The sequence below is a fragment of the Phascolarctos cinereus genome, unplaced genomic scaffold (assembly GCF_003287225.1).
Source record: "Phascolarctos cinereus isolate Bilbo 61053 unplaced genomic scaffold, phaCin_HiC Scaffold_2;HRSCAF=192, whole genome shotgun sequence".
Classification (NCBI taxonomy): Eukaryota; Metazoa; Chordata; class Mammalia; order Diprotodontia; family Phascolarctidae; genus Phascolarctos; species Phascolarctos cinereus.
Window position 1 is genome coordinate 315,326,328 of NW_027555625.1, and position 13,998 is coordinate 315,340,325.

At 35.8% G+C, this 13,998-nt stretch overlaps 2 protein-coding genes across 5 annotated transcripts in view; both read left to right on the forward strand.

Annotated features, from left to right (window-relative positions):
• MAPRE1 (microtubule associated protein RP/EB family member 1) overlaps positions 1–4,219 on the forward strand; it is a 29,441-nt gene extending 25,222 nt beyond the window's left edge. For all 3 annotated transcript variants that reach the window (XM_020990738.2, XM_020990737.1, XM_078150207.1), the window contains 2 exons: positions 1,112–1,264; positions 2,423–4,219. In XM_020990738.2, coding sequence (XP_020846397.1) covers positions 1,112–1,264; positions 2,423–2,479 — 210 coding nt within the window. In that variant the 3' untranslated portion in view covers positions 2,480–4,219. The remainder of the gene's footprint in view (positions 1–1,111; positions 1,265–2,422) is intronic.
• A 4,260-nt stretch (positions 4,220–8,479) lies between these two features.
• The window catches only part of EFCAB8 (EF-hand calcium binding domain 8), a 136,188-nt gene continuing 130,669 nt past the window's right edge, over positions 8,480–13,998 (forward strand). For both annotated transcript variants that reach the window (XM_020990739.2, XM_020990740.2), the window contains exon 1: positions 8,480–13,264. The gene's annotated coding sequence lies outside the window, so the exon portion shown is untranslated. The remainder of the gene's footprint in view (positions 13,265–13,998) is intronic.

A 13,998-nucleotide genomic window follows, 5' to 3' on the forward strand; every position in this document is an offset into this window, starting at 1 on the left:
ATCAGTTTTTATATTTCTTAATGTCTGTCAGCAGTGGTAGCACTTTACATTGTAATCATTATGTATTTGTGTATATAAATGCTATCTTGTTAGCTGCATTAGGGTAGGAACCTAATGTTCTAATTATCTTTGCACACTGTTTTGTACATTGTTGGTGTTGGATAAAGGATTCTTCGTAGAATGAATGTTTCTCTTTTTCTCCTTTCTACTATAATTTTCTTACTGAAGGTCACAAAGCTAGTTAAGCGGGGAGATTCTTCTCTAAAGTAGAGGCTTATTGTTGTAGTAATTGTGGATGGGTTCTTGGAAACATTTAAACAGAAAGAAAGGCTGTGTGTTTTCAGATGACCATAATTAACTAGTTCAAATCTAGAAAAACATACTATACTGAAGTAGAATTATGTACCTGTTGGATTTGTGTAAATGATAGTATCTTATCTCAGTTTCAACAAACATTACTATATATCTCCTATGTACAAGAATGCATTGAGAATACAAAGACTGAAAAACCAAAATCATTCGTGCCCTGAAGCTTACATTCTGAAGGGGAGAAATAACATGCAAATAAATAATAGGTCAATATGTAAAGTCCTCTAATTTCATTGGCTTGGAATTCCTTCAACAGTATGGATCACAGCCTGTCTATAACTGTTCACAACAGAACCAGGAGAACAGTTTATATAATAACAATGTTATAAAAACAGACAACTTTGAAGGACTTAAGAACTGATCAAGAAAATGACCAACCATGATTCTAAAAGACTCATGATGAAACATGCTAACCACCTGCTGACAGAGTGGTGATAGACTCAGTACGGATTGAGACAGATATTTTGGACATGACCAATGAGAGAATTTGTTAATGATACCTATTTGTTGCAAGGACTTTGCTTTTCTTTTTCAGTGGGAAGGGGTGGGAGGGAGAGAATGTAGATTTTTTTTTGTTAGTTGAAAAAAATACAGTCCTAGTCTTCTTGACTCCAGGTCCATCTCTCTATCCAATACCAGAAGTGTAGGAGGGAACACTTAATAGATGGGTGGTGGTTTAAGGTTTTTACCAGATGTGTTACTGTCAGAGTAATGTCTTATATTTATTTTATCTCTTATACAGATCAATGTATTGAAAGTCACTGTTGAAGACTTGGAAAAAGAGAGAGACTTCTACTTTGGAAAGCTAAGGAATATTGAATTGATTTGTCAGGAAAATGAAGGGGAAAGTGATCCAGTGTTGCAGAGGATTGTGGAGATTCTCTATGCCACAGATGTGAGTGTCTGTTAATGGTTGTTGAATGAAGAAGGATTTAATTATCTCATTTCTCTGCTAGACATTGGTTGTCTTTGGTTTTTCTTTTTCCTTTCCTTTTTTCCAGTTTAGAAGGGGAAGACAGATACTGCATATATATAGTATGGTTTAGGCAAGCTCCACATTGAAACTTGTTAGGCCCTAGTGTGTGCTTTCAAAAACACTCTGACAGACTTGACACTTAAAACATATAGTTTTAAAGTTTTTCTTTTCACAAAATATAAGAAAAAATTGAGCTGTTAAATGTACAAGTCCTACCTTCTCTCCTTCTCAGAGAGCCATCCCTTTAAAAAAAAAAAGAATAAAAAGAGACATAAAGCTTCAGCAACATTAACATGCTCAAAAAGTATGACGTTATATGCAGTGTTCAACACCACAGTCTACTACTTCTTTATCCTTCAGTTTCTATAGACAGTTACCAACTAGACTATAAATTTTGTAGTCAGAGTTATATTCTTTTTTTGAAATTTTTCTCCTCTAGTTTTCCCCCTTTCTCTAGCCCTTCTCTCCCTCTTGCCCCCTTCCTCCCAACAATCTCTTGGTATTGAAGTCAAAGAATGCTTTAATGGTAGCCATTGTGCTAAAGACAGAGCCCAGGACTCATTCAGGAAGATCTGGGTTCACATCCTGTCTCTGACACTTATAAGCTTGGGACCCCAAGCACATTACAGGGTCTCAGTTTTTGTGAAAAATGGAAATAGTAGCACTGACTTCATAGGATTGTCGTGAGGCTCAAGTGAGATGATTGATGTATTTACCAAATTTTGAAGTTCTTTCTCTGCATAGATATATAAATGTGACCTGCAGTTACTGTTAGTGTTGACAACCATGTTAGCATGGTTCAGTTTTCAAATGTTGGATCACATATTTTGAACTTGGATTCAGAAGAATCGAGTTCCAGGTCTGACTCTGGCATATCTTAATGCTCTGTCATCTTCAGCAAATTGCATTCCATCTCTCTGAGCCTCTTTTTTCTTATCTTTAAAATGAGTATAATGATAATTCTTGTATTACTTTACTGCACAGCATTGTGCGAAAATAACTGTATAAAGTGCAGAGCAATATGTGAATGATTATGTAGCATTCTGAGCCAAACCATCTTTTTCTCTTCTCTTGTAGGAAGGCTTTGTGATACCTGATGAAGGGGGACCACAAGAGGAGCAAGAAGAGTATTAATAACCCATGTACTGTACCAGTAGAGCAGCAACATCTGAATTTTTCACCCCAAATCATGTGCTTAACTGTAAAATACTCCCTTTTATTATTTTTTAGAGGACTCACTCACTGTTTTCTTTTCATAAGCAAAAAGTACCTCTTCTTAAAGTGCACTTTGCAGAAGTTTCACTCCTTTTCCAATGGGTTTTTGAGTTAGGAGCTTTTATCTTGTGGCAGAGCAGTATTAACATCTAGCTGGTTCACTTAGGGAACAAAGAGGCAGACCTTGAGAACTCACTGTTTGGTTGCTGGTAAAGACACTGATATCTGAAAAAATTGTTTTTATGTAACATACTGAAAATGGAAACTTAAAATAGAGAAATGTGAGGACAACTCACAGAATGGATTAGCTAATGTGAAATCTCGGCGTAGAACTAAATAAATGCCTTAAGAGTATTTAAAAATGTTTCCATATGTCAAATTATAAAACGTGTGACAGGAGATTCTCTATGCTTCATGTTGTGGTTAGAAAGAACCTAACCTTATACATGGCTGTCTGAGAAGCCCTGTGGTGCTTTTTTAGTACTTAACAGGCATAAAAATTGATCAAAATGCAAAATAAAGAAATTTATTCTAGAGCTTTTTGGTATTACTCAGTGGTTAAACCCCCATGAAAGAATAGGCTGGATTTTTGCCTAACAATCAGAAGGAATCTTTTGGCTCTGAGATGTATGATTGAGTTGAAGAGCTCAAAGTTGTTTTTGTGGAGCATTTCTGTAGTAGTTTTTTGTTGTTTTTCCAAACCTTCCATGCATTGTATTTTCTGGAAAGCAAGATGTGTCCAGTTTTATTACCTAAAAATTGCTTTTGGAAAGCAAAATCGCTTCCCTGAAAATGAATTTTACTTGGAAGCAGATTGTCTTGTTTTTCATCCTATCTTTTAATTCCTTTTTTTACTCTTCTCTTCCCCTTATGTTCCCCTTTTGGGGTCTCTTCTTTCTGCCCCTTAAAGCATGCTGCTGAGAATAGGTATACCATGGGCAGGTGATCATGCTCCATGTTCTTTCTGGACCTCTAGTAGAGGGGGAGTGATCTGTGAAGGCTGAGATTACCTTGTGATCTGTAAGGCCTGGGTCTTTTTTTTTTTTTTTTGGTACCTGCTGTCCACAGCCCTCACTGTATCTGAATAGTAGTTGCCAGTGCACTAATCTCCTTGGAGATAAAATTCATTAGTGTATTACTAAATGTTAATTTTTTTTGCAGAAAATACAGTACCATGTCTAATTTAAATATTAATATTTAAAATATTTCATTCCTAAACACTCCCATCTTTTTTGTTTTGCACCTCAGCCTGTTTCATCCCTTTTGTTTGGCAGGAACCTGCCAGGTTTCTCAATTACCTGCTACTGAGATTGATCAGTTCTGATGTGCTTGTATCAATTTGTTTCTGGTGGTAGATTCTGGTGTCCTAAAATGTGTGTAGAAGGCGAGCATTTATGATAAAATTGTTGTGTAGTGCATGATCTGTGTGGAATTCTGAGGAAAACCCAAACTCAATGAATAATAATAATAATAATGCCAAAAATGCAAGTAATTCGCCATTGTTAAAATACAGTGGTGCTATTTCTCTCTTGTGGCCTTTTAGACTTTTGTTGCCCTAAAAATTCCATTTTACTGGGAAACCATATTCCACCTGGTCTTTCTTGACAGGGTTTTTTTCTACTTTAAACAGTTTCTAAATAAAGTTCTGTATTTCAAGAATGTCATGTCTTCTGAAATTTGTCATGCCCTAGTGTATTAGGCTCAAAACACAAGATGCTGATAGTCCAAGACTCAGTTCACGTAATAAAATTGTGGATACTTCTTTTGTATCCTTTCTTTAAACTAGTTTGTTGCAGTTTCAGCTTCTCTTGTTCTCTAGTTTTTTTCTTTTTCATCCTAACCATGCACCAGTTGTCCTCCAATCTTTGTCAGGCTAGATATTCCTTATTCTCTTTATAAAGACAAGTATGATAGAACCTTCGCTGATTGTCAAGGAGAGATTTTTTTTTCTACTTTTCTTTTGGGCATGATTTAAAGTAGGAAACAAAATTCAATACAAATAAAATATGGCTATTTTCCTCATACTACGGATTTCTAGGGAGTAGCTTTAAAGAAAAGTTTGTTGCATTGAAAAGCTTGGTGTAAACTTAAATGGGCAAAGGATAACCTTTTGTATGCTCCTTTTTAAATACTGAGTACAATTGTTAGTGGTATGTAAATACTGATTGTTGAAGATTGTAGCCTGGGTCTGTGTAAAAAATGAAAACCCTTACATATGAAGAATTATCTTTCTAAATATGTCACATTATTTGTGAAGGAATTTAGTATGGATTTTGACAAATAATAACTTCATACAGGAACCCACTGAATTCATTCATAGGGTGATGTTACCATCTAATCTAAATGGTTGCTTTGGTAACAAGGTGCAAAACCAGTAATTTAAGACTTTGAAGTATGTTGGTTGAACTGAATTTTGGAGGTTGATGCGCATACAATCTCACTTAACTAATTTGTATTTAGGTCATTTATGCAGTAAACTTTAATGAGCAGTTTGTGTTCTTTTGGCATATTGTATGCTGCCTTAGGAGTCCTTAGGAAACTACTCTGTTGTGACTGGATTTCAAACCAAGACTCACTCTTTGACCTTACCAAATTAGTGAAAATTGGATTTTGACTCCATCGTGGTTGCTTCAAATCCCGTCTACTGGCCTCTTATTTAGTGAGTAGGAACTTTCTAAGTTATAGTTTTTCCAAATTGCCCCACAAAAGCCTTGCTGTTTTCGTGGGATGTTTTTCAAGAAAAGTTTTTGGCTTCAGATGCTTAGCTCAGTTACTGACTTTTTTCATATTTTAATTTGGATAATTTTATTTCTGAATTCACTTGCTTTTCTCTTTACTATTTAAGGTAGTCTGAATTAGTTAACTTCTGAGGTCCTTCCAACCTGAAAGCCTGTGATCTCCTAGTTTTATTTTTGTTTTCACTCTTGTGGATTTGTTCCTAGTTATAGTCAATTGTAGTCAGAAAATGGAACATTATAATTTTATTGTTTGATCAAGATTCTATATGCTTTATTTTTAAATACCAAGCCTATGATATCAGAAATTTAATTTTTGTCTCTAGGTTACCCTTTAGCCTGTGAGCTTAACAGACTTAGGTAGGTAACAAGTTATATTACTTTAGATGCAAGAAAGATGAATAAGTCTGCAAAAGCTTTTTTTTTTAGCAGAATGAATTCTTGATATACCAACTTAACACATGTAGTTTATTTTGTGCATTCCAAAGCAGCTCATCCTAAATAAGACTAAATTGCTGTTATGATAACATTTGTTATTATATATTGCAGAATGATTTCTGTAGCTTACTCACATGAAGTAATTGCTACTAAACAGAAAAACCTGAACCTGTGATAATATGAGGAGATATTTTGTTGGTTTAATACTTGTCATGTTATTTTCTGGGCTCTGATCTTCTGGGGCCAAGATCCTTAATGAGTAAAATCAGACTTTCCTCATTTGTTGCTGTATCAGATTTTTGAAAAAAAAACTCCACTTTTCTCTGTCTCTGTAGTTTTAATACTGCCTTTCCTCATATTCTTATCAGTGATTCTCTTGGTGAGAAGTCACAAATATTTAAAACCTCCATATAGAGGCCAGAAATGAATTTCCGTCCCTTCTGTTTACTCTCTATTTTTGACTATTTGTAGAACTGTTCAAGCTTAAATAACTTCGTGCAAGTTGGTGAGCACATATAATTTGGGAGGAAGCTCTTGGTTTAATTTAAATTTGGATGTAATGTTTTATTATTCTGACCACAGTACTAGTGTTTATTCAGTAAGCTATACTGTGGCCAAAGTTGATTATTTTATATAAAATGAGGAGTTTTGAATTAGATGATCTTTAAAGGCTCTTACAGCTCTAAATCTCTGATCCTGTAATCTAGTCCATATTGTTAGAACTTGAACTCTGATCTGCTAATTTCAATATGACGTTGAAGAGTCAGGAGCCCCAGTTTTAGTTCTATATAAGAAACCTCTTAGACTATTATGAGCATACAAGGTAAATAGCAAACAGACTTTAAAGATGGATGGGTGCCTGATGATAAATCCAACAACATAGTGAATAATTGTAGAGATATACAACCAACACTATCATTTGAAAACTTGAGTGACCAGCCACACAGCCCAAAGGTTTTTTGTTGGGGTTTTTTTTTTGGTAATTAGTGTATCAAGCTATAAATCATCCAAGAATGTCAGAACTAGAGAGGACTTGGAGATCTTCTGGTCCAACTCCCTTAGTTTATAGATGAGTAAGTAGGTTCTTAGTGGGGAAGTGACTTGTCCATCCGTGATTGCACTGCTGGAGAACTGTTTGGAAGCTGGAAAACCAGGGTTTCTCATTCCCAGACCATTGCTTAGTATCCTATACCATGCATTTTCTTTCCTGAATTATCAGAAGTGATCCACCAAAATACTAGGGTTTAGTGTATCTGTTTTATTTTTATATTTTTCTTCTTTTATTCCCCAAACTTACTGAAATGAAAAAAGAAATCATTAAGGACTGAACTGTTATTAGCTTTAGCAAATAAAGTTTTACTTCAATTTAATACAGGTGAGTTTTTCATAGAAAAGTTTGCTTTTTTGTTTCATTAAATTATGTATCTTTATGAGCTATTTAAAAGCTACTGAGGGAGTCACAGAAATGGGAACAGATAGGAAATGGTTGGGAAATGGTTGGGAAAGACAACTCCAGGACTTAATGTTGGGGTTAAGAGTGTGATGTCCATGGAGAGAACAAAGGCTGTTAGTTTAATCTGTTGAATATCTTCTGGTATCGTCTTGAATTTCAGGTGTAGAACAAAGTTCAAGAAGTTTCTGATAGATGGGAATCATTGGGATAGTATACATTTATAAAATTGCGTTTGTGGTGATCAGGTTTTTTTTCTTTTTGGTGAGGCAGTCAGGGTTAAGTGACTTGCCAGGGTCACACAAGCTAGGAAGTGTCAAGTGTCTGAGGCTGAATTTGAACTTAGGTCCTCTTGAGTCCAGGACCAGTGCTCTATCTACTGCGCCACCTAGCTGCCCCCATGGTGATCAGTTTTGATTGAAATGGTAAGGTTCTTATCACACTATTTGAAATGAACACGAAGTTTGGAGTTCTTGAGTATAGAAAAACAATAATAATTATTAAAATGAGGAGTCTAAGAACAAGATTTTAGTGAGAATATTACTATTAAAGCTAGGAGCATAAGACCAAATGTTCAGAGAGCATAATAATTATTCTTATTAAAGTTAGTCTAAGTTCAAGATTTCAGAATAGAAATAAGAGAATACAGAGGACGAGAGTCCTGCTAAAGTCCTTTTGAGCTAAGCAAGTGGGTGAGTTATGTGCAAAGGACATTAAAGTGGGAGAAGAGCTGAATCCTACTTAGTCATAGTCATGTCATTGTGTCACTTTGTGCGAGTCATATTCCCAAGCTGGGTCTCAGTTTCTCCTGTCTGTAAAACGAGAGGGTGGTACTAGATAGTTCTTAGTGTCTTTATTGTAGTATTTTCAAAAGTTCTAAGGCCCTTTCCATGTTAGTGCCAGTGGGACTTTTTCTCTAGTGGGTAACCCAGGTAGTAGTATTATAGAAATTTGAACTCAAGTCTTCTGTTTCACATTTATATTTGTATTTTAACATGTTAAATTTAGTCATTTAAATTTCAACATGTTACTTGGTCACATTCAATTTTTAGCAGTTAATTTAAGATCATTCAGAGTTCTGACTGTCCTTTGATCCTTGACACAGTACACTAGTGATTTTATTTCCCTGGATCTCCAGGGTATGCTTGATTAACTCAAACTTTTAACTCTTCTATGCCTGTTCCCTGCTGCAGATATTTTTGAAGGTTACCAATGAATTGAGGAATTACATAAAATTAAATGGTGTTTTTCCCAAAGGGGAGGGCATGGGGGGGGGGCGGGGAAGAAGGGGGAGAAGAATGGGGAACATGGATGGAACCACACTAAAGATATGCTCTTTTCTTGTACATCTGAGTTTTGAATTCTTTGATTTTGAGGTAGGTCCTTGACAGTTCAGTGGGAAAATCATTCCATATGAGTAAGGAAATTTGGACTTTCGTGTGGACCTGGTTGTTAAGTTCACTTTCTTGTGTAACCTTGGCAAAGTAATATTCTGTCTCTGGACCTCAGTTTCTATAAAATGGACTAGATTCCTTAGGATTCATTTCCAGCTCTAGTGTTGTAGGAGTATGAATTCAAACTCCCATGTTTGAAAGGAAAAAGGATCATTTCTTTGCTTCTAATTTGCACTTTTAGCAGTTTGACAGATTATATGGGACTGGTTTAAAGACTTTAAATAATGAGTAAATCTTTTTTTTTCTTTTTTTTTTTTTAGGCAATTTGGGGTTAAGTGACTTGCCTAGGGTCACACAGCTAGTACGTGTCAAGTGTTTGGTCTGAGGCCAGATTTGAACTCAGGTCCTCCTGACTTCAGGGCCGGTGCTTCATCCACTGTGCCACGTAGCTACTCCAAATAATGAGTAAATCTCAAAATTCACAAGTTAAAACTTGAATAGTTCTCGTTGACACTGAGGCTAACACTTGTTTGCCATCCTTAATTTGAATAGAGCAGTTAGTCTTTTGTCAGATCTTCAGGTTTAGACTTTCTTCTAGCCATTCCTTCTCTAAACACTGTATTTAAGGGACAAAATGATTAACAGTTGAGGAACAAAAGATAAACAGATATTTAAGTTGACTAGAAGTTCAGACATTGAGCTCTTAGGCTCTAGAATGAGGATCCCTTCTCATTCTTTACTCTAATACTTAGAATTTTGTAGTCATTTCTAGACTCCATAGTGTTCTTATTATTGGAGGAACCAGGATTAAGTAGGGATAATAATCATAACTAATATATTGTGTTTAAGATTTTGCAAAAAAGCTTTACATCTGTTCTCTCATTTGCTCCTCGTAACAATCCTATGTGAGTTAAGAAGCAGGCTGAAACGGGTTAGGTAGTCTTGCTTCAGGGTCAGCTAGTAAGTATCTGAGAAAGGGATTCAAACTCAGGTCTTTCTGATTCCAAGTTCAGTTTTTTTATTCACTTCCACCTCGATGCACGACCTAAGTGCTGCCCTCACTACGCTAGGCGTTGGGAATATAGTGAATGAAACTATCCCTATTTAAAAGGAACTTATGTTCTAACATTCTTCTGGTATTCTGGCTTTTTTAAGAGTTGGAGAAGACTCAGGGGAAACATGGTATTTTTGTCTTTGAGTATCTGACAGGGAAAAAAGATTGTTCCTCTTGGTCCCAGGGGATCAGTCCATTGGGCAAAAAAGGGAAAAAAAAGCAACTTTGTGGGTTAACTTATTTATTTATGTTTTTTATTTTTACATTGCCTCTAGGTTTTTTAGTATTCTCTTCTAATGCTCACAGAGAGCAATCCCTTATAACAAAAGAAAAAAAGGGAAAAATAGCTTAGTAGAACCAACACTGAAAAATTTCAGGCTGACAGTGTATGCATTATTCCATATTTATATTTTCCTACTTCTGGAAAAAAAAGGTATGGGGAGATGCCTTTTCATATCTCTTCTTTGGGTCTAAGCTGGCTCATCACAATTTTGAAACAGTTTTTATCATTTTGTTCTTCCATTTATGTTGTGTCATTGTTTTCCTTGTTTTGCTTATGCATCAGTTCATTGTGTCTTTCCATTTTCTCCTGTATTCATCTTATTCATGTGCTTTAACTTGTTTAGTTGCTTTCTAATTGATGGATAGCTACCTTGTTTCTAGTTCTTTGATGCTACAAAAAGTGCTGGTATAAATATTTTGGTATTCCTTTTTTTTTTTTAGTTACTGATCAAGAGGGAACATTTGGTCAGCAGTGAAATGGGAAACATATTTCCTCAGGAATTAGTTAAGTTCTGTTACTAGGGGAGTGGGGGGCCTGCAATTTTAGGCTGTTTGATCATTTGGGAAGAATATTGAGGTGATTCAATTAATGAAACATTTATTAAGGACCTACTGTATGCTTTTTTGCATTGTGTCAGGCAGTGGGAATACAGTGAACAAAACAACTGTTACTTTAAAGGACCTTATATTTTAACATGCTTGAGTTGAGCTGTGAATTGGACTATTTGACCAGTGAGGTTCCTTCCAACTCTTTTAAGATTCTGTGATTTTTCAGTGACTTCTGAGTAATTTTTATTCTTTAAGTTTATCAAAAAACACTCACCAGGATTGCATTGAGGTATTAATTTGCTTTATTGCCTTTTAGGGTGCATAGTAATGTTTTCTCCATCATCCTGTGACAAAGCAATTGATGAACACGTATTTTGTGCAAGTTCCTTTCTTTTCCCTGTCTTCTCCTCTCCCCCCCACCCGTGTGTGTGTGTGTGTGTGTGTGTGTGTGTGTGTGTGTGTGTGTGTGTGTGTGTGTGTTTTTAGTAGGAGCAGCACAGAGTTTGGGGAAGGAGAATATAGACTGTTTGGTCTATAGGAAATTGAAAAATTACGACTTGATGGAGATGGAAGGTTATAATGAAAATTCATAAAAATTTTAATAGAAGTAACTTTTGCTGAAGCAGTAGCAAAATTGCATTACAAAATCAGTCCCTCTCCCCCCTTCCCTTTCCCAGAAAGCTATCCTTGGTAACACAAGATAATTAAAGAAAGAGGGAAAGAACTTCAGCATAACTAGCTAAGTTATCAACTGAATTGGATAGCATCTGCAATGTACTGAGACCTATAGTCCCTCATACCTGGAGAGAAAGAAGGGAGGTGCATTTTCTTAGCTCTCCAGGACCAAGAATATTATCATTATATTTTTGGTTTTTGTTTTTGTTCTTTTCATTTATGTTGTTGTAGCTGTGTATATCATTTTCCTGGTTCTTCTTCACTCTGGGTTAGTTCCTGTAAGTCTTCCCATGCTTCTCTGAATTCTTTGTATTCATCATTTCTTAAAGTGCAGTAATGTTACATTACATTCATGTAACCCAGTTTGTTTAGCCGTTCTTTAGTTCATGGAGCCTCTCCTTGTTTCCATTTCTTTGCTACAATAAACAGTGCTCCTATGAATATTTTGGTGTATATGGGACCTTTCTGTCTTTGACTTCCTTGTGTCCACTGGGTTAATGGGTGTAGACATTTTGGTCACTTTTTAGCATGATTCCGAATTGCTTTCTAGAACAGTTGGACCAGTTCCCAGCTCTACCAATAGTGTATTAATGTCCCTGGCTTGTAGCCCTTGCAATGTGAAATCAATCAATCTTTTGTCATCTTTGCCAGTTTGCTCTCTGTGAGGTCAAACCATATATGATTTTTTCATAGAGTTAATAGTTTTCAGTTCTTCATTTTGAGCTCTTCATACCCTTTGGCAAAATGCAGTATTTGTGTTAATTCCCTGAATATCATGGATATCAGATTCTCTTCAGAGATACTTAATCTGATTTTTTTTTCCCACTTGAAAGTTTAAGGACCTTGATGATTAAAATCCTTCTGTAAGTATCCAATCTAATAATTCTTTTGGGAACTTGTGATTAGACGCCTCTTATTTTCCAGGATATAGCAAAATTTTATATATATTTTGACCTGGAGAGGTATTATTATAGTGAATTAGTATAGTGAATAAAAGACTGGCCTTTGAATTAGAAAGACTTGGGTTCATATATTACCTCTACTACATACTAGCTGTATCACTGTGGACAAGTTAAAGAACATTTCAGTGTTGTTGGCAGCTTCCACAAATTAAGTTACATAGGAGTTCCTGCACTGTACTGGAGTTAGGAGTTTTAAAATGGGAATTCCCAACTGCCTAGAACTTCCACATCTTCAACTCTTTTTTTTTTTTTTTAAACTTGACAGATGGAAGTGTTTGGTTTTCCATGTGTTACAACCTAGATATTCTCACTCTGTGATTGTTGGGTTTTAGATATTTTGGATGAGATATAGTTTTGTTAGATTATTCATCAATGATTTGATAAGTAACATCACTCATTGTGATTTAGTTTGGCACTGTTTTATTTATTTACTTTTTACTCATTTGTCCTTGTTGAAGTGATATGGTGCACCATGAATTAGAATGAGACGATCTCTCAGTAATTACACTACTTTGGGTTGCCAAAGTAGTACTAAATGGTACTAAAGCATAAGTTTCTAAAATTGTCTTTACTTCTACTTTACTTTCTCTCACTAAGTGCTGTTAGCTTCCCAATTCAAGGGAAGGATTGGGATATAGACAAAAGGAAGTAGAAATGTTGTCTTAACTTTTGGTGGTTGGTTTGGGTAAGCTTTACATACTTGGACCTTTTGTCATTTTCTGCTTGTTGCATGACTGTTTTGTTTGTACACATACTGTCCTATAGGATTATTTATATTCATTTCTCTTTGAGATAATGTCCTGTAATTCTGATCGTCATCCTTTATGATCTGTAAGCTCACACGTCTCATATCATCAATAAAAGGCAAATTGCTAAAATGTAATGAAAAAGTTGCTGTGAGTGTGCTTTGTAGCATTCTCTTCCAGTTTTGGCTTGTGGAATCCTTTTCATATTTGCCCTGATGTTCCTCCAAATGTAGCCAGTCTACTATGGCCAAGCAGTAGCTAACAGAGTTCCATGGTGACCTCATAGAAGGACTGCTTTGGGATGAAGAGAGGGAGCTGCTATGATGTCTTTTGCTCAAAAGGACACTTGACACTCAAATGAACAAACCTCTTTCTGCAGGGTCCAGCAGGATTAGCTGGTGAGAGTCACTTAACACATGGTGAGTAGAGAAATTAGGCTGGAAACATTTAAAATGGAAGGAATATAGTAGCCTGAATAGTTTTGTTTGTCCACGATAAGAGATCAAAGGTTGAACAGCAGCTAAGTAAGCTTCTGAATCAACTTTGTCCTCTTATGTAGCCCAGGTTGATGCCTCTCAGTTTTCCATTACAGATCTCCACCGTTTAATTTCAACTGAGCTCTCATTGCTAACTTGGCAATTCTGTTTATCTCTTGTTCCTAGTCCAGTCACCCTTTAAAACTTGTGTTCCTGTCAAAAGCCTCACTCAAAAGTCCTAGTCTTATTTAGTCTTATTCCCTTGCTCTGTTTAATGAGAAGGTTGAGACCTTTTTCATCTACCTTTTTTTTTTATTTAAAGCTTCTGTACTTATACTTTTTCTTCCTTCCCAACTATATCAGAAGGGATGGTCTTCATCTTTTACTGGGACTAGTCCCTCCTACTGTTGTCTTCCATTTTATCCCCTTTCATCTCCTCAAGGACCTTGTTCCTTTAATTATTACTTCTTGCTCATATCATCAGTCTCTAACCCCACCAGATCTACTTACAAGGATGTACTGGTTTCCCTCTTTCTCAGATCCTGCTAGCTTTCACCTTATTCCACTCTTAGCTTTTATCATATTGACTTGTTTTTACTGTTAAACTTCTGGAGTGAATTATCTACAGTTATTGCCTCTACTTCTACTACATTGCTTACTCTCTCTTTAGGTCCCTG